At 39.3% G+C, this 25,048-nt stretch overlaps 1 protein-coding gene across 1 annotated transcript in view; it reads right to left on the reverse strand.

Annotated features, from left to right (window-relative positions):
* Positions 1 to 25,048, reverse strand: part of HEATR5B (HEAT repeat containing 5B) — a 110,502-nt gene that overhangs the window by 15,796 nt on the left and 69,658 nt on the right. The window contains exons 26-32 of the mRNA XM_036070397.2: positions 24,828 to 24,896; positions 20,535 to 20,714; positions 14,484 to 14,721; positions 13,016 to 13,270; positions 4,479 to 4,606; positions 1,678 to 1,822; positions 482 to 748 (exon numbers count right to left, since the gene is read on the reverse strand). Of these exons, the coding sequence (XP_035926290.1) occupies positions 482 to 748; positions 1,678 to 1,822; positions 4,479 to 4,606; positions 13,016 to 13,270; positions 14,484 to 14,721; positions 20,535 to 20,714; positions 24,828 to 24,896 (1,282 nt within the window). The remainder of the gene's footprint in view (positions 1 to 481; positions 749 to 1,677; positions 1,823 to 4,478; positions 4,607 to 13,015; positions 13,271 to 14,483; positions 14,722 to 20,534; positions 20,715 to 24,827; positions 24,897 to 25,048) is intronic.

The raw sequence follows: 25,048 nt of genomic DNA on the forward strand, positions 1-25,048 counted from the left end.
CCCTTCCAGATAAATAGAGGGAAAGTCTATGTTTCCATCCAGTACTTTTCAGGTATCTTCAGACAACTATCATCTTTGTAGCTATAATTTCTTTAGCTCCTCCTAAGAATTGGTGGTCACACTCATCTGACGTTTTTCAGTTTGTCAGTTACTCAAGAGTGGCAACCAAATCAGAAACTAACAGGTTTAGTTATCCCACCATATGCCTGTCTGCTAATGTTCAGTGCCTTGCCTCAAGCTGTGGTTCTATCTCCTTGCTGAAGTTTGTCTGAAATGTATCTGAAGAACATCTTAAGTTTTGGGTTTTTTAAATCCTTAATCTTTATAGGCTCCTAAAGGTCAACACACCATAAAAGACTAACTTCTCCTTCCATACTTATTTAAGAGGAAAATAAGTTCATAATAGCAGTTAAAATCAAAGGCAAGCTCATCTTTGTCTATTGTAATAGAATGCATTTCCGAATAGTGATTAATATCGTACCAGCAGGCGAACAAAGGGATGGTAAGTCAGAGAGTATGGTAACTGTGGCTGCCACCAAACGAGCACTTTCTTCTGACAGTCGAGTTTTGGTGGCTATGTGACTGGGTGAATCCGACATCTTGGTACTGAGATGCGGCATATGCCGTACTAAAATGAACATCAACAGCTCCATAGTTGCAAACACAAGAGATTTTCCAGGAACAAGACCGCCGCTGTCACCGCCTTCTCCTACTATAGGACATGACTCTTTTTCCATATCATCTTCATCTTGAGGGAAAGAAAATTTGGTAAAATGTCCAGAAACAAAAAAAAAAAAGTAATAGCACAGAGTAGATAAAACTACACAGTAAGTGTATTTGGGAAATTCTTTTTTTTTTTTTAAGATTTTATTTATTTATTTGACAGAGAGAGGCACAGCGAGAGAGGGAACACAAGCAGGGGGAGTGGGAGAAGGAGAAGCAGGCCTCCCGCAGAGCAGGGAGCCCGATGCAGGGCTCGATCCCAGGACCCTGTGATCATGACCTGAGCTGAAGGCAGACGCCTAATGACTGAGCCACCCAGGTGCCCCGGGAAATTCTTTTAAAAGAATTTACAACTGAATGTCTAACTGATAACACATGTCTTTCTCAGAATAATTCTCTGCCTTGCTAGAATTCTGTTTACTGACCTCTCCTTAAAAGTAAAGGATAACCCATTTTTTACTTCAAAAAATTTTTATTAGGTATTTTTATTAGGAACATATTTCATATTATGAGGAACATATATGTTAGGTTGAACCATATGAAGATGACACTTTTGAAGGTGAAAAATAGTTGACTACCAGCAATTTCATTTGGTTCTTTCTTTCTTTTTTTTAAAGATTTATTTATTTATTTGAGAGAGAGAGAGCACAAGTGGGAGGGGCAGAGGGAGAGAGAGACTCTCAAGCAGACTCCACAATGAGCGTGGAGCCTGACACAGGGCTCGATCCCACGACCCTGAGATCATGACCTGAGCTGAAACCAAGAGTCAGATGCTTAACCGACTGCACCACTCAGGCACCTCTCATTTGGTTCTTTCTAATGAAAGCAAAATCAATTGCAAATCTTCTACATCTATGACTACATTTTTTATTAAAAACTTCCTGGCATTGACACTTAAAAAGTTAGAGTACAAATAAGATCTACTTCCAAGTTAGCACAATTTCTAGTACTTACTTAGAGTGTTTCTTTTTTCTTGCAAATAATCCTGAGCAGCTCTTACTATCTGCTGTACAACTCCAGTAACCAGCAGCTGAACAGATGGTGGGTTCCAGGTCAACAGGAGGCGGTGCAAAACACTTAGCAACTCAACACCGATCAGCTATTATAAATTAATACAAGTAAATTTAATTAACCTTAATTTCAAAGGATACATTTACATTATTACAATCTAAGAAAATATGCATGTAAAATAAATCTATTTGGTAGCTAAAATTAATATATATGACTGTGTAACAAGTAAGAACATTAGAACAATCTTGAGAAATGGTCATATTGTATTCCAACACATTTTCAGCCAACAAATTACTGTGGATACTAGGCACTTCCAATAAGTCCCTCTCTCATTCATCTCAGCAACTATTACAAACTTTCACCACTCACTTTACGTCTCTTTCAGTCTTCCACATCAAACCCATCCAATGAACCTGCCTCAAATTTCAAAGAGGAAGAAAAAAACTTAACTATAACCAAAGCCACCTTTACCTTTCTCCTTAAGATCAAGTGTCCAGACTCTACCCAAGGCTGATTGATCTTTCCTTATTTGCTTCCTGTCCTATCCTATTTGACCTCCCAAGGATTCTTCAAGGACCTCAATTGTATTCCATATGTCTTCAGCTTCTCTCTCTAGGTAGGTTCCTCTCCCAGTATAAGGAAAACACTCAGGTCTTTCCTGTCTAATTCCCACCCCCCTCCCAAATCCTCTCAGATCCTTCTCTCTGCCTCCATGTTCTCTATCTCTATTGTGCTTTCTCTGGTCCCAGCCCAATGCTTCCAGTTCCCTCACCCCTCATTCACTCCTCACTCTTCCACAATCTGGCTTCTGCCCACCTAAGAAAATGCTCTGTCTGAGGTCACTAGTAACCTTCCCTGGACTCTCTTTTGCCCTAATATACTGGATTCTGGTTCTTTTCAGACTGTTGTCTATCCTTCACACTCTCCCTTGCCCTTGTAACTCTGTTCTCTCAGTTCTCCTCCTACCTTTCTAGTAGTCTCCGGTGCTGACTTACTTTCCTCATCTCCATCCTTTTTTACTTTTTGTAATATACTCTCACGCTCCAGTCCTGACCCTCTTTTTCTCTTCCTTTATTCAGTTTCCCTAAGCCAGTGTAACTCGCTATTTCTCTGGAAATAAAATGAAAAGAGCCTCTTAACTGGCCTCCCTGCCTCCCTTGTCATCTCTTATCAACCAATCTCACAAGGTCGATAAAAGAGATCAAATCTATATATATCATGTTCTGAAATACAAGTTGAACCAGGTTATTCCTCTATTTTAACATTTTTAATGATTCCCTATGACTTTTAAGACAGATTTTAAACCCTTTAACATGCCATACAGGAATCTTTATTATTTGGCTTTTTCCCTGTTGTGCAGCCTCATCTCCTAACAACCCCCATGTGCTCCATTTGTCTCAGCCATAGTAAATGAGAGTAGTGTCCTTGAACTTGTCATGTTCTCTCATGCCTCCCTGTCTTGGGATTTGCTTTTCTCCCAGAGAGGAAAACCCATCCCTCTTGTGCTGCCTCACTAATTCCTCTTTTAAGATTTAATCCAACCATCATCTCCTCTGAGAAGCCATTCCTTACCTTCCTTGATAATGTCAGGGCTCCTCCCCTCTATTTGACTCATAGCTTTACATACACTAGCTCAGCACTTGTCATACCATCCTGATCTCCTGATCCAGGTGCAGGGAGACAGCTTTCGCTATCTATAGCCTCAACCTGTGTCTGATGCAGGACAGGCACAGAGTAGAAGTTGTTGGGTGAATGAATACAATTTTTGAGTCAGCATACTCTGCTGATTTTGAAATTATAGAATCCAACTCAGGAAAAAAAATATAATCCATCCAAGTGTAAAGCAGTGCTTGGATAAACAAAACAATATTGGGTTCAAAAAAAGCTAGGTAGATGGGTGTGGGATGTATTATGTTAAAACCAAAATGAGCGAGTGTAAACACAGTATTCTCTCTTCATTCACAGATTAAATTTCAAATTTTATAAAAACCAGAAGTTTCTTGCAGTAATCTGTAGTTTAGCTGAGGAACAGCTTCAGGCTGCAAGGCTGGGGTACAAGAAGAGTTCATCAGTGAGTGAATCTTGTAATCACAAAGCATATGCTTTGTTTTATTTTGGTTTGGTCAGCATCATGTGCAAACCTAATTTTGACATAACGAATGACAGCAACTCTGTTCATTTGTGTTTTATGGAAAATTACCCCTCATGGTAGTGCTGGTGACCAAAAAGATGGCTCTTAGTATGAAAAGAAAAGAATTTCTAATTAAAAAGAATAACAAATCCACCAGTAGATTCATTCTGTAACATGAATAAAGTCCTCTAAATATTACATACAGAAATTAGAAAAAGCAATTCATTAAACTGCTTAGATGAGTAGTTGAGCCAGTGCAAAAAAAATTTCATTAAATGAGAGATAAAACTTTATCATTTAAAAGTGGTATGATTTATTTAATAGCCTTATAAATTACTTCAGGCCTTTATTAGTAGAATCATTAACTGGGGTTGAAGGCATCCCTTAATTTTTAGTTTTACTTGACTCCCGAGGAACACATCTAAGAAGATACACTGACTACTTCTATGCTGGCTGTGCCTAGGCATCCAACATTCACTATAATGTCTTAGATAAAGTAAAAAATCCTGAATACTTATTATATAATATTTATTTCATATGGGAGAAAATGATCTTAAGATAAATATGAAAACAAAGTGTACAATTTATTATCTGTTATAGAAATAGACTGTACCTGATCTTCTGCAATATGGATTCGGGCATAAGGAGAATCTAGCAAGGTGTGTAAGGCCTGTAGACATGCTGTAACATGTTCAATAGGCTCCTCAGGTCTGGGGGAGCAAAGGAACTGTATACTCACACCTGCGATGTACATAATAAAAACACACGTTTGTCACTATAAAATACTTTGTTGCTCTGAGGTCAGATTTCTTCTCTATTTTTCCTCTATTCTTTCACAGATTACTTTGACGCATACTTAATGCTACCTTAAAGCAGAGTTCAAAATGGTTACCAAAAGCAGCAGCCAAACTTTATAACACAGATTGTGGCTTTGCAGTTAGGTTAATAATCAAATTGAAGAACAGTCGGAGGAAAGATGGCGGAGGAGGAGGGGACCCTATTTCAACTGGTCCCCGGAATTGAGCTGGGTATCTACCAGACCACTCTGAGCACCCACGAAACCAGCCTGAGATGTAAGAAGATCTGGATCTCTACAAGCAGAATATTCGCAGGCGGTTGGTTTTGAGGTACGAAGCGGGGAGCCCTGATGCTGTGGGCAGATATTGGAGGATAAACAGCAGCGGGAGGGTGCCTGGCCGTGGGGATCCTACATCGCCGGTGAGCGACAGCTTTGCGCAATGCGGACAGGGCACAGACTCGCAGACTGGTAGCGGTGGGGAAAGGACTTTAGAGCAGCCCCCGGGGCAGAAACCCGGAGCAGCGGGGTCATGCCTGCGAACTGCAGCCCCAGGGTCGGAAACCCCAGGGCAGCGGGGTCGCACATGCGAACTGGGAGCGGCTGGCGGTTTTAGAAGCACAAAGGGCAGAGCCGTGCCCCGATCTGGAGGCAGGACTGGGAGCACTGCGGAGGGGCACACAACCCAGGACGCTGCAGTTTATAACAGCCCCGACAGAAACGGAGATGGTGTGGCCTGGAGAGCTCACTGAAGAACAGACTGAGATCTCTCTGCTCTGAGGCAGAGGGTTGGAAACGGTCTCTTCTGCTCTGACTCGCTGAAGAGATGCAGAAAGCCACCAGGGAAAGCTGCCAGAGAACAAAAGCCCCAAAAACTGATTCCCCCTGAGCCCATCCCCCACCACAGGGGCACAGGGCAACTCCGCCCAAACAGGGTTGCCTGAGTAACAGCGCGGCAGGCCCCTCCCGCAGAAGACAGACTAGGAAAACAAGAGGCCAGCAACCCTAAGGTCCCAAGAAAACAGGTGCATCTTGCTTGGGTTCTGGTCAATAATTTGGACTCTATATATTCCGTCAAACATCCATCAACAGAATGACTAGGAGGAGGAGCCCCCAAAATAGAAAAGACTCAGAGATTATGACTTATGCTGCAGATTTACAAATGGATACAGATATAACCAAGATGTCAGAGATGGAATTCAGGCTAGCAATTGTGAAGACAATGGCTAGAATGGAGAAATCAATTAATGACAACATAGAGTCTCTGAGGGCAGAAATGAAAGCTGAATTGGCAGAACTTAAAAATGCTATCATTGAGATCCAATCCAATCTAGATAATCTAACAGCTAGGGTAACTGAGGCAGAAGAACGAATAAGCGACCTCAAGACAATATAATAGATAAAAAGGGAAAAGAGGAGGCCAGGGAAAAACAACTCAGAATCCATGAAAATAGAATCAGAGAAATAAGTGACACCATGAAGAGTTCCAATGTCAGAATGATTGGAATCCCGGAGGGAGTGGAGAGAGAGAGAGGACTAGAAGATGTATTTGAGCAAATCGTAGCTGAGAACTTCCCTAATCTGGAGAATGAAACAAACGTTCGCGTCCTAGAGGCAGAGAGGACCCCTCCCAAGATCAAGAAAAACAGGCCAACACCCCAGCATGTAATAGTAAAACTTGCAAATCTTAGAACCAAGGAAACCATCTTAAGGGCAGTTAGGGGGAAGAGATTCCTTACGTACAGAGGGAGGAATATCAGAATAACGTCAGACCTATCCACAGAGATTTGGCAAGCCAGAAAGGCCTGGCAAGACATATTCAGGGCACTAAATGAGAAGAACATGCAGCCAAGAATACTTTATCCAGCAAGGCTGTCATTTAGAATGGATGGAGAGATGCAGAGCTTCCACGACCATCAGAAACTGAAAGAATATGTGACCACTAAGCTGGCCCTGCAAGAAATATTAAGGGGGGGTTCTATAAAAGAAGAAAGACCCCAAGAGTGATATACAACAGAAATTTACAGGGACAATCTATAAAAACAACATCTTCACAGACAACATGATGACAATTAATTCATATCTTTCAATAATCACTCTCAATGTGAATGGCCTAAATGCTCCCATAAAACGGCACAGGGTTGCAGATTGGATAAAAAGGCAGGACCCATCCAAATGCTGCCTACAAGAGACTCATTTTGAACCTAAAGATACATCCAGACTGAAAGTGAAGGGATGGAGATCCATCTTCCATGCCAGCAGACCTCAAAAGAAAGCTGGGGTAGCAATTCTTATATCAGACAAATTAGATTTCAAACTAAAGTCTGTAATTAGAGACACAGAAGGACACTATATCATTCTTAAAGGGTCTATCCAACAAGAAGATCTAACAATTGTAAATATCTATGCCCCCAACATGGGAGCAACCATCTACATAAGCCAACTGTTAACCAGAATAAAGAGTCATATTGATAATGATACGTTAATTGTAGGAGACCTCAATACTCCACTCTCAGCAATGGACAGATCATCTAAGCAGAAAATCAACAAGGAAACAAGAGCTTTGAATGATACACTGGACCAGACAGACCTCATAGATATTTACAGAACATTCCACCCTAAAACAACAGAATACTCATTCTTCTCGAGCGCACATGGAACTTTCCCCAGAATAGACCACATACTGGGTCACAAATCAGGTCTCAACCGATATCAAAAGATTGAGATTATTCCCTGCACATTCTCAGACCACAATGCTTTAAAACTGGAACTCAATCACAAGAAAAAATTTGGCAGAAATTCAAAGACTTGGAAGCTAAAGACCACTCTGCTCAAGAATGTTTGGGTCAACCAGGAAATCAAAGAAGAACTTAAACAATTCATGGAAGTCAATGAGAATGAAAACACATCGGTCCAAAACCTATGGGATACTGCAAAGGCGGTCCTAAGGGGGAAATACATAGCCATCCAAGCCTCACTCAAAAAAATAGAAAAATCCCGAATTCACCAACTAACTCTACACCTTAAAGAACTAGAGAAAAAGCAATAAACGATGCCTAAGCCACGCATTAGAAGAGAAATAATTAAAATTAGAGCAGAAATCAATGAATTAGAAACCAGAAACACAGTAGAGCAGATCAACAAATCTAGAAGTTGGTTCTCTGAAAGAATTAATAAGATCGATAAACCACTGGCCAGACTTATCCAAAAGAAAAGAGAAAGGACCCAAATTAATAAAATTATGAATGAAAGGGAGAGATCACGACTAACACCAAGGAAATAGAAACAATTATTAGAAATTATTATCAACAACTATATGCCAATAAACTGAGCAATCTGGATGAAATGGAGGCCTTCCTGGAAACCTATAAGCTGCCAAGACTGAAACAGGAAGAAATTGACAACCTGAATAGACCAATAACCAGTAACGAGATTGAAGCAGTGATCAAAAACCTCCCAAAAAACAAGAGTCTAGGGCCTGATGGATTCCCTGGGGAATTCTACCAAACATTCAAAGAAGAAATAATACCTATTCTACTGAAGCTGTTTCAAAAAATAGAAACAGAAGGAAAACTTCCAAACTCATTCTATGAGGCCAGCATTACCTTAATCCCCAAACCAGGCAAAGACCCCATCAAAAAGGAGAATTTCAGACTGATATCCCTGATGAATATGGATTCCAAAATCCTCAACAAAATCCTAGCTAATAGGATCCAACAATACATTAAAAGGATCATCCACCACGACCAAGTGGGATTTATCCCCAGGATGCAAAGGTGGTTCAACATTCGCAAATCAATCAATGTGATAGAACACATTAATAAGAGGAGGGAGAAGAACCATATGGTCCTCTCGATTGATGCAGAAAAAGCATTTGACAAAATACAACATCCTTTCCTGATTAAAACTCTTCAGAGTATAGGGAGAGAGGGAACATTCCTCAAGTTCATAAAATCCATCTATGAAAAACCTACAGCGAATATCATCCTCAATGGGAAAAAGCTTAGAGCCTTTCTCTTAAGATCAGGAACACCTCAAGGATGCCCACTCTCGCCACTATTGTTCAACATAGTACTAGAAGTCCTAGCAACAGCAATCAGACAACAAAAAGAAATAAAAGGTATTCAAATTGGCAAAGAAGAAGTCAAACTCGCTTTTCGCAGACGACATGACACTTTATGTGGAAAACCCAAAAGACTCCACCCCCAAATTACTAGAACTCATCCAGCAATTCAGTAATGTGGCAGGATTACAAAATCAATGCACAGAAATCAGTTGCTTTCTTATACACTAACAACGCAACTGTAGAAAGAGAAATTAGAGAAACGATTCCATTTACAATAGAACCAAAAACCATAAGATACCTCGGAATAAACCTACCCAAAGAGGTAAAGGATCTATACTCTAGGAACTACAGAACACTCATGAAAGAAATTGAAGAAGACACAAAAAGATGGAAAAATATTCCATGCTCATGGATCGGAAGAATAAACATTGTTAAAATGTCTATGCTACCCAGAGCAATCGATACCTTCAACGCCATCCCGATCAAAATTCCAATGACATTTTTCAAAGTGCTGGAACAAACGATCCTAAAATTTGTATGGAATCAGAAAAGACCCCGAATCGCCAAGGAAATGTTGAAAAAGAAAAACAAAGCTGGGGGAATCACGTTGCCCGATTTCAAGCTATATTACAAAGTTGTGATCACCAAGACAGCATGGTACTGGCACAAAAACAGACATATAGACCAATGGAACAGAAGAGAGAACCAACCCAGGTATGGACCCTCAACTCTATGGTCAAATAATCTTTGACAAAGCAGGAAAAAACATGCAATGGAAAAAAGACAGTCTCTTCAATAAATGGTGCTGGGAAAATTGGACAGCCACATGCAGAAGAATGAAACTCGACCATTCTCTAACACCATTCACAAAGATAAACTCAAAGTGGACGAAAGACCTCAATGTGAGACAGGAATCCATCCAAATCCTAGAGGAGAACATAGGCAGTAACCTCTTGGACATCGCCCACAGCAACTTCTTTCAAGATACATCTCCAAAAGCTAGTGAAACAAATGCAAAAATGAACTTTTGGGACTTCATCAAGATAAAAAGCTTCTGCACAGCAAAGGAAACACTCAACAAAACAAAGAGGCAACCCACAGAATGGGAGAAGATATTTGCAAATGACACTACAGATAAGGGCTGGTATCCAAGATCTATAAAGAACTTCTCAAACTCAACACCCAAAAAACAAATAATCAAGTCAAAAAGTGGGCAGAAGATATGAAAAGACACTTCTTTGAAGAAGACATACAAATGGCTAACAGACACATGAAAAAATGTTCATCATTAGCCATCAGGGAAATTCAAATCAAAACCACATTGAGATACCACCTTACACCAGTTAGAAGGGCAAAAATGGACAGGGAAAGAAACAACAAATGTTGGAGAGGTTGTGGAGAAAGGGGAACCCTCTTACACTGTTGGTGGGAATGCAAGTTGGTACAGCCACTTTGGAAAAGAGTGTGGAGGTACCTCAAAAATTTAAAAATAGAGCTACCCTATGACCCAGCAATTGCACATCAGGGTATTTACCCCAAAGACACAGATGTAGTGAAAAGAAGGGCCATATGCACCCCAATGTTCATAGCAGCAATGTCCGCAATAGCCAAACTGTGGAAAGAGCCAAGATGCCCTTCCACAGATGAATGGATAAAGAAGATGTGGTCCGGGCGCCTGGGTGGCTCAGTTGGTTAAGCGACTGCCTTCGGCTCAGGTCATGATCCTGGAGTCCCGGGATCGAGTCCCACATCGGGCTCCCTGCTTGGCAGGGAGTCTGCTTCTCCCTCTGACCCTCCTCCTTCTCATGCTCTGTGTCTCTCATTCTCTCTCTCTCTCAAATAAATAAATAAAATCTTAAAAAAAAAAAAAAGAAGATGTGGTCCATATATACAATGGAATATTACTCAGCCATCAGAAAGGATGAATACCCAACTTTTACATCAACATGGATGGGACTGGAGGAGATTATGCTAAGTGAAATAAGTCAAGCAGAGAAAGTCAATTATCATATGGTTTCACTTACTGGTGGAACATAAGGAATAGCATGGAGGACATTAGGAGAAGGAAGGGAAAAATGAGGGAGGCGGAATTGGAGGGAGAGATGAACCATGAGAGACTATGGACTCTGAGAGACAAACAGGGTTTTAGAGGGGAGGGGGGAGGGGGGATTGGTTAGCCCAGTGATGGGTATTGAGGGGGGCAGGTACTGCGTGGAGCACTGGGTGTTATACGAAAACAATGGATCGTGGATCATCACATCAAAAACTGATGATGTATTGTATGGTGACTAACATAACATAATAAAATTAAAAATAAATAAAGGGCGCCTGGGTGACTCAGTTGGTTAAGCGACTGCCTTCAGCTCAGGTCATGATCCTGGAGTCCCGGGATCGAGTCCCGCATCGGGCTCCCTGCTCAGCAGGGAGTCTGCTTCTCCCTCTGACCCTCCCCCCCCTCATGCTCTCTCTCTCGATCTCATTCTCTCTCTCAAATAAATAAATAAAATCTTTAAAAAAATAAAAAAATAAAAAAATTAAATTAAATTAAAAATAAATAAATAAATAAAATAAAATAAAATATGTTAACAAATTGCAAAAAAAATAATCAAATTGAAGGTCAGGAGAGGGAGGCAGCTCCAAGGTCGTGGAGTTGATTAAGAAGATACTCAATTTTTTTTTTTTTTTTTAAGATTTTATTTATGTATTTGACAGAGAGATAGAGAGAGAGCACAAGTAGGCAGAGTGGCAGGCAGAGGGAGAGGGAGAAGCAGGCTCTCCGCTGAGCAGGGAGCCGGACGTGGGGCTCGATCCCAGGACCCCAGGATCATGACCTGAGCCGAAGGCAGCCGCTTAACTGACTGAGCCACCCAGGCGCCCCGATACTCAATTTTTTATTTCTAGGACTTTAAAAAATAATACATTAAAAATAAACTTATGAAAATTATAAAATTACTTCTCATTAAATGGTTACCAAACAATTTTCATGTCTACAAAGATTTTGTAGTGGCAAGCTACACAGGCATAATGGATTATCATGGATAACAACTGTTCTTAATTTGCATAAGGATAAGGTCATTGTTTTAGAAGTCTCTCTTATTTTCATGTATGAGATCTACTAATGAGTTCTATAATTTCACCTTACCAACTGTGTTCCTCTTCCCTCCCAGAAAATATAAAAATGCTTAAGAGCCTCATTAGAGTCTTTAATATCTTAATGTTAAAAGAGCATCTATAAAGCAATTATAAATTGAGATTTATTCAAATTTGCTTTAACTTTGCATTTTATTATTTCCTCATAGGACAATCTGTTAAGTGTCAGGTAAAAAGAAAATCTGCCATTGAAAAAGAAAAATGTAGTTTTTTTCTTGAAAATTATTCACTATTGCTCTGTGAGTGAACATGACAGCTAAAATTTTTTTTTTTTTTTAAGATTTTATTTATTTATTTGACAGAGAGAGAGAACACAAGCAGGGGGAGTGGGAGAGGGAGAAGCAGGCTTCCTGCTGAGCAGGGAGCCCAATGCGGCGCTCCAACCCAGGACCCTGGGATCATGACCTGAGCTAAAGGCAGACGCTTAACAACTGAGCCACCCAGGGGCCCCGACAGCTAAAATTTTGAGTATTTAATAATTGAATTTTCCTATTAAAAATTCAGTTAACAATTTAGAAAATGTGTTAAAAAATCCTCCTCTTATTATTCCTTCTCTGGACTGTGGTATATAAAACTTTTCTGTAGCATTAAAATGAAAGATATGAAGGATTTTGGAACATGCCACACCAAAATATGCCTCTTTGGCATATTGCTTATTTTGAGCTGAAGGTACTTGATGAACAGCAAGCAGATGCAGTAAGGGCTCTCTGACCACTTTCCACCTAAAAGCAGGTCATAAAATTTCTCATGAGAAAGGTGCCCTCTCTGTATCAGGAAAAGAAGACTGGGAGTCAGTGTTGAAACAGACTTGTACAAACCTACTAAAATTAGTTTCCCCCATGTATTTCCTAATCCCTGTCCCACAATTTATTGCCCCCAGCCCAAACCCCTTTGTCTGGTCACATCTTCACAATTTATTGTTCTTTGTGTAAAATGGCATATAAGTTTTTGGGCCTAATGGCTACTTTAGGTTGAAAATATTAAATCTCTATGCTTTTCTCCTGTTAATCTGTCTTATACCAATTTAATTCTTAGGCCAGCCACAGAACCTAAAAGGACAGAAGGAAACTTTTTCTTCCCTACAGATATGAATTTCAGAAGTGACACATCTTGAAATAGATCAATATGACACACCTACCTAAAATCAGATGCATTCTGTCTTTGTTAATTTCCGGCAAAGATTTAGCACTAGGTGTTGCTCCTGATGCCTGGTTTAAACTGACGGGTGTAGCACGTTTCTGTAAGCCAGGTACGGCTGCTGCTTCTGCAGACTCTGAACATGTAAATCCTGTGCTATTTAACCAAAGTGCCACTGCATGGAGAATCGGGGCCCACGAATTCCGGTAGTGAAGTCTAGCTGTATCAATAGTCTCAGGAGTATAAAATGCTCCACCTGTAAAATAATCAAGCCAATCAAAGCCATTACTTTTATTGTAAGTGGTCAACCATTTATCAACAACTAACTTAAAAATACTCATTACTTACTGTCTTAGTTCATTTGGACTGCTATAACAAAATCCGAGACTGGGTGGCTTATTAAACAGCAGAAATTTATTTCTCACAGTTCTGGAGGGGGGGGGAAGTCTGAGATCAGGCTGCCCACACGCTCAGGTAAGGGCCATCTCTCTGACTCACAGCTGTATTCTTATATGGTGGAAGGGCCTAGGGAGCAATGCGGGGTCTTTTCTCTAAGGGTACAAATCCCATTCCAGAGGCTTCACCTCCTGACCTAAGCACTTCCCAAAGGGCCCGCGCTTCCTGATACCATCACAATGGGGATTAGGTTTCAACACACGAATTTGGAGGGGACACAAAATTCAGACCATAGCATGTACAAAAGAGCAATCTGGCCAAAGAGATTCTCTTTATTACAAAGCCACCAAAAGTAACGTCTTTCCTGCAGCCGCAGAACTGGAGGGCCTGTGCCTTCCTCACCAGTGCTAGGGTTTCTAGCCTTTCCTCTCCACCTACAGATGCTGCTGGGGATCCTCTACCTTCCTCTACCCTGTGGTCACAGGCCTCCTCTTCACTGTTGCCAGAGACTCCCTAAAACCCTGGTTACCTTCTCTTTCTACCACAGCCAGGGAACTCTGTCTTTCTCTTTCACCCTTCCTCTGCCATTCTTCCTTAACTCCTGTTTTCACTACCAAACTGAGGACTTCCCCATCTGTCCTTGCATACATTGACCAGCACAGCAATAAACTTCATCATAGTTATGCATAATGACTTGTTATGCATGGTTATTTAGAGTACTCTAGCTGATACAGTTGTTATAACAGTGAGAACTTTTTGCTAGGGTTAACAAATGAGCTTAATGCTGTATTTGAATTTATAAATTCAATACAGAGAACATGCCCTAAGTGACAGAGTGCCAAGTTTAAGTCCACAGAAATTTAAAATGTCATTACCACATCTTAAATTATATTATTAAATTATTAATAATTAAATAATTAAATTTAAGGGGTTATACTCACTTTATAAATTTAAGGTGGGTAAGTTACACTATAATATTATTAATTATTATTGTTGCCAGCTTCCACCAATTACATTTTGTTTAATTACTACTCTGAACTCCATAAAGGCAAAACTCTGAATGCAGTACTTACCATCTGGGGGGAGCTGACTAGCAAATTCAGCTGGTAAAGTCAAAAGCGCATAGTCTTTTAATGCCGCCAACCATAGGCGGCTGAGTGTTGGCAGTTCGGGTTGCACAAGTGTTATTAAACTATCTGGTGGTAGTTCATCTATGGTACCATAATCATCATCATCATCATCAGTACTTTTCATTGCTCTTTTTGGCTTTGACTCTGCTTCCTTCTTAATATTCATAGCAACCACATATACCTAGTAAGATATTTAGGAGGAGGAAATAACAAGGCATAATATTAAGAGATGATAAAATCTAAGTTGCTATGATTATACAATTGAATTATTGAAAGTAATTGAGTATAGACACTGAAAAGTCTATAACTTCATGATTTCCTGACAACCTCCAAAGAATAATTCTACCTGCTTTGGAGACAATCTTTTTTTTATCGATCTGACTTCTGACTATTCCTCTCAAAAAATATTCCTTCAGCAGGGTTCTCTGAAATTTTTCTGGCTTCTCTTGTTATACTTTACAAAGCCCCCTTTTATGTGTGGTTTTTTTTGGTCATAGGGTATAACTTCCTGTTTACTGCCTCCACTTTCACAGACTTATTAGATACAATCAGACAGCATTCAAAGAAAAAGGCTGGAGGGGGATGGGAGAAGGGCCAGAGAAAGGATTTCCATAAATATCCTTCTAACCTCTTAAGTGATATTTAGCAATCTGGCCTTTATAATAGAGAGTTGAGCCAAGCATATAATTTACTAGTCACATATATATTATCTGTATCCTTTCTCTCCACTTAGTAAACCAAAAAGATGTATAATAGCAACTTCCTAAAACATAATTTTAAAGATTCTTCTTTGTTGCAGTTATTTTTGTTTTTGTTTTTGTACATACATTTAGGCTTTGGCAATTGGTATAGACTGAGTACAGAATATGAGGCAGAAGTAGGTGAAGGTTTTACTTCATAGGCAATGGGGAAGGGAAGAGGTCACTGCAGGATTTATAGATCAGATATTATGTATTTTTTCTGAACTTTTAATTTTATTTTAAAATTATACCACAAAAAGTTTTGAAAATGAGTTTAAATTACTCATAATCCCAATTTCCAGGTTACCATATTCTATCTTTATAAATTGTAATTTTGTTGTACAAAGAATTTTGTATTTAATTTTATCTATTAACATATCATAAGGTTTTCCCATGAAATGCTAGTCTTCATAACCATAACTCTTAATGGCTGTAGGGGATGAGCCACAATACATCTAACAATTTCCCTACATTGAAATTTTATATTTACTTCTGATTCTTTACTTAGCATTGGGAATCTTAACAAGACAAGATATAATTTTCAAAGGCAAAAGGTGTACAGTTCTTCACATTATAAATAATGTTCCAAGTAAAGCTTTTTGTAAACATTTCCTTCCTGTATTTTGGATATTTTTCCCTAAGATAAAGGCCCAGAAACAGAATCATTGCATTAGTGATTACAAATATTTTTACGGCTCTGAACAGACCCTGCCAAAACCTTTCTAAAAGGTTCTAGAATTTACACTGCTACTTGCAATACAGGAGAACATATTTTTTAGACTTCTTTTTAAACAATGTTTAGCTTATCTTTCTTATTAGATCTTACACAAGAAAAATAGAAAAATCAGAAGTATAAGTAAAATGAAGAAAATGAGAAAATACCATTAGTATTCTAAACATGTTGTGTATATATAGTCTTTTAAATAATACTGTGTTTGTGAATAACTTTTATTTTTTTAATTAAAATTTTTTTTTAAAGATTTATTTATTTGAAAGAGAGAGAGAAAGAGAGCATGCGGTGGTGAGGGGCAGAGGGAGAAGAGAGAGTCCCAAGCACACTCCCCACTGAGTGTGGAGCCCAACACAGGGCTCGATCTCATGACCCCGAGATCACGCCCTGAGCCGAAACCAAGTCAGACGCCCAACCAACTGCACCCCAGAGGCATCCCTGTGAATAACTTTTAACCCAATTTTCGATTCACTTAATTCCATCATCTCTTAGGATCAAGACATACTTTTAAGTTATTTCCATTTTTCTGAGAGAAAAATAAACATCACAATAAACATCATCAGCAGAGTCTTTGTGTATATCCTTAATATTCCTTATGATAAACTGGTCAGCTAATGTGTGGTTTTAGTAAGTGTTTTGATACATATCACCCTTTAGAAAAATTTTACTAATACTATTATTCTAAAAATGATGTTAATTTAGCTGGGAAATGTTTCTATATTTCTTCCCCCCTCCCATATGTTTATGTGTAGTTTTGTTTCCTCTCTGTGAACTGTCAATTCATATTCTTTGCCCAAAATTTGCATTTTAGAATGATTATTCTGAGAATCTGAACAGTAACAGCTGGAGGTGGAGGCAGGGGAGACTAACAGTAGAAAAAAACTAGGATGCAACTGCATAGACCAGGTAACAGATGATGAGGACTCAAACTAAAGGCAGGGGTAGAAGAGAGGAAGTATTTATTTATAGATATGGAAAAGGTATATATAATCTATTGCTAAATTTTTTTTTTTTAAAGATTTTATTTATTCATTTGAGACACAGAGATACAGAGAGAAAGCATGAGCAGGGGGAGAGGAAGAGGGAGAGGGAGAGGGAGAAGCAGGCTCCCCGCTGAGCCAGGAGCTCAATGTGGGGCTCGATCCCAGGACCCTGGGATCATGACCTGAGCCAAAGGCAGATGCTTAACCATCTGAGCCACCCAGGCGCCCCTCTATTGCTAAATTTAAAAAAATAGTTGCTATGTTGAATAAAATTCCATTTTTATTTTAAAAAAAGATATAGATACACACATTTTAAGGCATATAAATAGACTTGTATGTGCGTATATGCATAGTGATATACACCAAAATATTAAAAATAGTTATTTCTGGATGATAAGATAATATGATTACAGAGAGGATAAGATTACAGATTTTTTCCAATAATACCTTTTCTCTATATTCTGAATATGTGTAGTGAATATAGGTATTTTTATTATCAGAACAAAATGACATTATTTTCAAAGATAGCATTAACAAAGTCAAATACACAGGAATTAGTTACCTACTAGATATAAGATGAAGGGGATTGAAGAAGCAGCAGTTAATACTGATACCTAGGTTCTGGCCTGAAGACAGGAGGTAGGACCAGTAGTTGACATAAAGAGGAAAAAAGAAGAAAGAGAAAACACAGTATTTTTTTTAGACATGTTGGGTGTACAGTACTTATGGGTCATCCATATATTTAGCTGTCTAATAAACAGCTAAAAATATGGGATTGGAATTTAGGAGGTCTGGGTGGAAAAGCAGAATTACAATCTTTTTTTTTTTTAAGATTTTATTTATTTGAGAGAGAGAGAATGAGAGAGAGAGAAAGCACATGTGAGGGGGGAGGGTCAGAGGGAGAAGCAGACTCCCTGCCGAGCAGGGAGCCCAATGAGGGACTCTACCCAGGGACTCCAGGATCATGACCTGAGCCGAAGGCAGTTGCTTAACCAACTGAGCCACGCAGGAGCCCCAGAATTACAATCTTTAATATGCAAGTTAAAGCTATAGGTCACGGGTATGGATGAAGCTGCCCATAAAGTACGAAGAGGGAGGAAAGGGACAAGAAAAATACATTTAAAGAGTGGGCAGGCAAAGAGAGGCCAGCAAGTGATGTTGAGAATGAACAACGAAAAGGAAAGAGGAGAAGCAAGAGAGGAGTGTCACAAAAGTCAAGGAAAACAAAGGGCTTCTAGAGGAGACAATATCAAATGCTGCAGAGAGGCCAAGTAACACGGAAACTGACGAGTGCACAGTGATACAGATAACTCTCTGATTTGTAACTTTAGTGAGAGTGATTCCAATGGAGTGGTGAGGACACAGGGAAACTGAAGGGACCTCATGAAAAGCTGTTTTTTTTTGCTCCTTTTCCTGCTTGCTGGGATCTGTACCCCCACCTTACCCATGCTGTATGTCCTCCTTGTAAAGTCAAGGACTTAATGATTTCTTTGGAGTCTTTCAGCACAACAGACAACATCTAAGGAATGACCAGGTGAGGTCGTCATGTACGTTTTCCACGACCACTGACTCCAGACACCTTGACACCAAGACCCCTAGCTCCAGGGCATAAGGGACTTAGGCAGGACACCTGAGCACTCCTTGTCTTGACCAGTTCCTGGATGTGTGAGAGGGCATGTACACCAGACCACCATCCTCAATAAAAACTCCACGCCCCAAGCAAAGACGAGACTCACTCTCCTTTCCTTTCCAAGTCTCCCAGATGCTGTCTGTATCTGCTGTCTCTATATCTTCAATAAAATGATGCTCTCATTTCCTCTTGGTGTGCATTTGATTTTGATCCTGCTCGAAGCCAAGGATCCTGTTGATTGGTCCTGCAGAACCCCCTCTGGGTCCTCAGACCCAGCCAGCCTGCCACAGTGAGAATGACCCCAGATTGTGGGGGACTGAGAAGCAGGTGACCAAGAGTTGAGGAAGTGAAGATACTGAAACTCCCTCAGTGAACTGAGACTGAAGAGGAGAGAGCGGAAGCAGTGAGGAGAAGGATACACTTAGGTGGGAAGGAAGGCAGGCAAGAAGAGTGAGCACACAGAGGGAGGGGCTGAAGATACAGAAGCGGGCACGACTACAGCACTGAGCTGGACAGTCTCCCCTTCACACTCATGCTTAACTAACATTAACTAACAGGTGAAAGGACAGTTCCCAACTCATGAAAATCTAAAGATTTCAAGGTAACACTCTGAGGAGATGGAAAATGGATATCCTCAGCTTTCTGAGTGAAAAAGTATAAGCAAAGATAGGTCTTCAGGAGAGAAATCTAGAATATGCTGGGCATTTGAAGAGCATGACAAAGGTAAAGAAGATAAGCAGGGAAAAGAATTACTAGACAGCATTCAAGGCTGAGGCATGAGCTGCAAAACTTTAAATTAGAAAAAGGTGTCAATAAAAACGTGCATTATTAATTTAGTTATGTGAGGTTCTGATCTAATTTTTTTTTTTTTTTAAAGATTTTATTTATTTATTTGATAGAGACACAGCGAGAGAGGGAACACAAGCAGGGGGAGTGGGAGAGAGAGAAGCAGGCTTCCCGCTGAGCGGGGAGCCTGATGTGGGGCTCGATCCCAGGACCCTGGGACCATGACCTGAGCCGAAGGCAGACGCTTAACGACTGAGCCACCCAGGCGCCCCCTGATCTAATTTTTTAAAAGCAATAATCTATCTTCCATTCAGTGCCAACCACAATTGTCCTTTGATATACATTGCCTTACAAGAAGATATTTTTCCACATTGTAATGAAAAAACAAAACAAAACAAAACAAAACTGAGGCTCTGAGAGATCAAATCACTTGACCAAAGTCACAAAGACGGTAAATTACAGACAGAGAGAACTTGTTCTAGGGCCTCTGATTTAACATTTAATGCTTTTTATACTAAACTATGCCAGCCTTCCTGGTAGGTGAATCAAGCATATTAATGCAAGTCAGCAAAGAACTAGCTGACTGGCAATCCATGTTATGATCATCAGACTCTGTACTGCCTAATTTCCACATAATTAGTTAGGGGAGCCCTTTCTCAATATAGAAATTTTGAAAAAACTGATTAAAAAACATAACTTTTGGGGCGCCTGGGTGGCTCAGTCGTTAAGCGTCTGCCTTCGGCTCAGGTCATGATCCCAGGGTCCTGGGATTGAGCCCCGCAGGGGGCTCCCTGCTCCGCAGGAGGCCTGCTTCTCCTTCTCCCACTCCCCCTGCTTGTGTTCCCTTTCTTGCTATCTCTCTCTCTGTCAAATAAATCAATAAAATCTTTAAAAAAACAAAAAACAAAAAACATAACTTTCAAAGGTTTGTAAGAGCTCTTTTGAGACATAAATATATACATATTTCAGTGAGAAAGAGCAAATAACAGATTTCCAAAAAGCACTGCATACCAAAGGTCAGTTTAAAAAACAACAAAAATCAAACAAAATTGTTTTTACCTACAGGACTAGGGGAACATTTTCTCATGGATGGAGAAATGGTTCAAAAACAAAGGCTGTGGTTACCTCTGCCCACGCTTTGAGAACAGCCAGTTTTTCCATGGTTGTGGCACTCTCTCGGTACAGCTGGCTAGAAGATCCTTTTCCAGCCTGCACTTTGTCCAGAGAAGAGACAAGCAGATTGTGCACTCGACGGAGGTCATTGAGATCACTGACAACTCCACTTCCAATCCAGGTACTACACACCTAGCCAAAGAAAAACATTTTTAATTTTCTATAAAAAAATTAATATTAACATATAAGAGTAGGAAGTAAATATGATTTTTTTTTCCTTGGGGGAAGAAACACAAAATACCAATGAAGAAAATGAAACAAAAAACCCCCTGAATGCTGTGGTTCAACATTATTTTTGAATAACAAATCAACAACAAGGATGGAAGTTATTATACTCTTATGTGGAAAACTAACAGTATTTACTTATCGTATTTCCATTGTCCAATGTGACAAAAATTTTAACGGAAAAAAATTTCTGCCTGAATTACTTCAGTTGTGAATAATTCTTCAAGATTTCTGCTTACCACAGGCAAAGGGTTATTCTGGGTGCTATGGAAGAGATTTAAAAATAAATAAATAAAGGGGAAAAATCTAGTCCCTGTCCTCAAGAAAGAAAACACAGATTGAATGAACATTTTAGGACTGTAATACTACACTTAAAAACAGAGAAGGGAGAGATTACTTTTAGCAGAAGAAATGGGAATGTTTAGGTATCAGGAAGGTCTGTGTGTATAAATACAGAGGAGTTACATGGGAAAAGAGATGAGATTAGCAAAGTTAACTGGGATCCGATTATGTTACAATTTAAATTCCATGCAAACTGAATTCAGACTTTGTTCTATGGGCAATCAGTTTCCAAGGCTTCTGAGCAGGGAGATTACAACTGAAATTGTGCTTGGGGTGCCTGGGTGGCTCAGTTGGTTAAGCATCCGACTCTTGATTTCGGCTTGGGTCATGATCTTGGGGTTGTGGGATCGAGCCCCATGTCAGGCTCCGAGCTCAGCATGGAGTCTGCTTGCGAGTCTCTCTCTCCTTCTCCCCTTGCCCCTCCAACTCCAATCAATCAATCAATCAATCAATCAATAAAATCTTAAAAAAAAAAAGAATTGTGCTTTAGGAAGATTGTTCCAGTATTTATACCAGGAAAGAACGTATTTAAATGGTAAGCAATGTGTTCAGTTAAATGACTATTACAGTATTATGGGACAGAGATGATATAGATCAAGCTGGGAATGGAATGAAAAGGGAGTGTCACCTGAGAGAGCCTTGGAGACAGAAATCACAGGATTTGGAAACCAATTAAATATTTTTAGGGGAGGGGCCAGAGACTTGCAAAAAGTGTGAGGAATCAAAGATGGCTGTTGTAAATAATGCTGCAATAAACAGGTGTGCACGCATCCCTCTGAATTAGTATTTCTGTATTCTTTGGGTAAATACCTAGTGGTGTGATTACTAGATCATAGGGTAGTTCTATTTTTTACTTTTTTTTTTTTTTTTTACAATAGCCAAATTACAGAAGCAACCTAAGTGTCCATGAACAGATAAACGGGTAAAGAGAATGTAGTATATATATGCATGTATATACACACATACATACATATATATACATACAATGGAATATTACTCAGCCATAAAAAGGAATGAAATCTTGCCATTTGCAACAACATGGATAAAGCTACGGAGTATAATGCTAAGTGAAATAAGCCAGTCAGAGACTAAGACAAATACCATATGATTTCACTTATATGTAGAATTTAAGAAACAAAACAAATGAACAAAGGGTTAAGAAAGAGACAAATCAAGAAACAGACTCTTAACTATAGAGAACTGGTGGTTACCAGAGGGGAGGGGGTGGGGGGATGGGGGAACTAGGTGAAGGGGAGAAGAGCACACTTATAGTGATGAACACTGAGTAATGCACAGAACTGCTGAATTGCTATACTGTACACCCAAAACTAATATAACTATACTGGAATTAAAATTTTAAAAAACAATAACTAGGGAGATCTGGGAACTCTCCACAAACAGGTAATAACTAAAGCAATGTTATCAGGTAAATTTGTTCAAGGACTGATGTATAAAAAAAAAAAAGGTGTAAGGACAGAACACAGGGAAGATAGTTACACTTAAGGGACAAGCAGAATAAGAGTAAACAATGAAAGAAATTGAAAAGAAAATGCCAGAAGAGCAAAAGGAAAACCAGGCAAGTGCAGGGACACTGGAGTCAAAGGAAGAATGCTGACGAGGAAGGGGTGGTCTGGTGGTGCTAGCCTGCCTCCATAATCACAAGTCCTCACTTTAAAGAACCTGAAACTCGGGGTGCCTGGTGGCTCAGTCAGTAGAGCATGCAACTCAGTAGAGCATGCAACTAGTGAGTTCAAGCCCCACTATGGGTGTGGAGATTACTTGAAAATAAAATCTTAAAAAAAAAAAAAATATAGAGTATGAAAGTAGAAACTGCAGGTTCTGCATTATAGGTTTGGCTTATGAAAAAAGATAAAGTAGCACTGAATCAGCAAAATCATATTCAGAGAAAAGACCCTGGCCTTACATCAAGAGTGGTACACGAACCTACATTTATCCATTTTAATCTGAAATAAGATATTTAAAATATATGTTTATGATTCCTATGCTGATTTAAAGAATTTTTTTTTTTTTTTATTAAACCACTGATTACTGTCTCCAGTTGTGTTACATTTGAGAGTCTCCCTATAATACCTAAAAATTACCCTGATTCAGTTTCAGGTTTAACATGACATCTGTTCTAGTAAATGGATGCCATGTTTCATGATCTGTCCAAAACCAACTCCTTACTTTCCTTTAAGAAAAAGGAACTTGCAACCCATTGTCCATCTGTTTCAAAACTAGGTTTCCTCCCAGAAACAGGACAGGAGGTCAAGAACGTAAGCCTGTGTAAGTAGAAAAGAAGAAACTTCGTACAGGAAAAGCAGCTTACAGCCACATAAGGAATAAGAAGTTGAAGGCAAATTCAGTAACAGGAGATTTTCATACTACTCATCCACAAGATGAAATCTGAATAGCCTTTGCTTTTCTATGAACAGGAGCTTTGTAGGCTTTGTCTGCTTAAATACTATGCTCTGAAACATCATCATGATACATTTATTTATACAGGATTATGGTTTCTGATTGTTTGTGTGTCGGCATCTCATACCAAACGGCCTGCTCTAACTCTGACGTTTGTATTACGATCCACAGATCTCTCTCTTTAACAAGGCTCCCTCTTTTCTCTCTGGTCTGCTGTTTGTGAGAGGAGTTCATTTCTCTGAAGGCCATCATTAAGACAGCAGACTACAGAGAAATAAATCTTAACAATGGGGCAGGGGGCGCCTGGGTGGCTCAGTCGGTTAAATGTCTGACTCTTGATTTTGGCTCAGCTCATGATCTCAGGGTTGTGAGACTGAGCCCTGTGTCAGGCTCCTCACTGGGCATGGAACCTGCTCAATATTCTCTCTCCCCCTCTCCCTATGCCCCTACCCCACCTCTCCCTCTCTAAAAAAAAAAAAAAAAAAACAACAAACTTAACAATGGGAGGAAGAGGCAAACTCATTCAGCCCGAGAAAACAAAGTAAGAACTTTACACTTATTGTAAATAACAGAACATTCTTTGTCTAGAGGCCACATGTAGCTTGATTATGGATTCTAAGCAATAATGAGGGACCACAGCCCTGTACTCCAGAAAATGTGGAAGGAGAGAGTTGCTTCTCTTCTATCCTTAGGAAAGCAGATCAAGAATCCAATTTCCTCAAAGACGAGAGCTTAATGCATGAATCCATTTTCAGAATGAGGCATTAAAAAAAAGGAACTTATCAAAAGCGTAGGACTATAAGTGCTTTTGTGACTTTTTTCAAATATAATAATGTGAGAATAATCTCCTGGGATTAATTTTGCAATGAAATTTCCATATTGTGAAATTCTCCAGAAACTTATAGAATTTTCACAAACTGATCAAAAAAAATCTTTTATTACCTAATTATCATTAATATGCATTCTTTAATTATTTTGTAATCTTACTTTTATTTTTAGTCCCTCTGATTTTTATACCTTTGTTCACTATTGGATGATAAAAGACCTTGTATCCCAAAATCATTTCCTCAGCTATGACCAAAAAAGGGATGCAATTAACAGTTACTACTTCATCATTTGATACAGAATAAAAGAAGAAACTGTCACTGTTGTATTTCTAAGATAAAAACATTTGATTTTTCTCCTTTCTTGGAAGTGAAATTCTAAGGTATCTATTAATTTAAAGAAGGTAACTATAGAAAACCCTATTTTTCTTCTTACCTGGCAGGCTTTTGCTATTATGTCTGATGGGGTATCTTGTGAAAAGGCTGGTCTTAGAGCAGCTCCCACCTAAGAAAATGAATATGAGCATTTTACTGTTAAAGATAAGTAGTAAATACAAAACCTCTTGTGTCTTTGGAGATGAAAACACATAAAACACATCTTTGTTATTTTCTTTTTTATCACATCTCCCTTATCTCTCTTTTCAGTTACAATAAACT

The sequence above is a fragment of the Halichoerus grypus genome, chromosome 10 (genome assembly GCF_964656455.1).
Source record: "Halichoerus grypus chromosome 10, mHalGry1.hap1.1, whole genome shotgun sequence".
Classification (NCBI taxonomy): Eukaryota; Metazoa; Chordata; class Mammalia; order Carnivora; family Phocidae; genus Halichoerus; species Halichoerus grypus.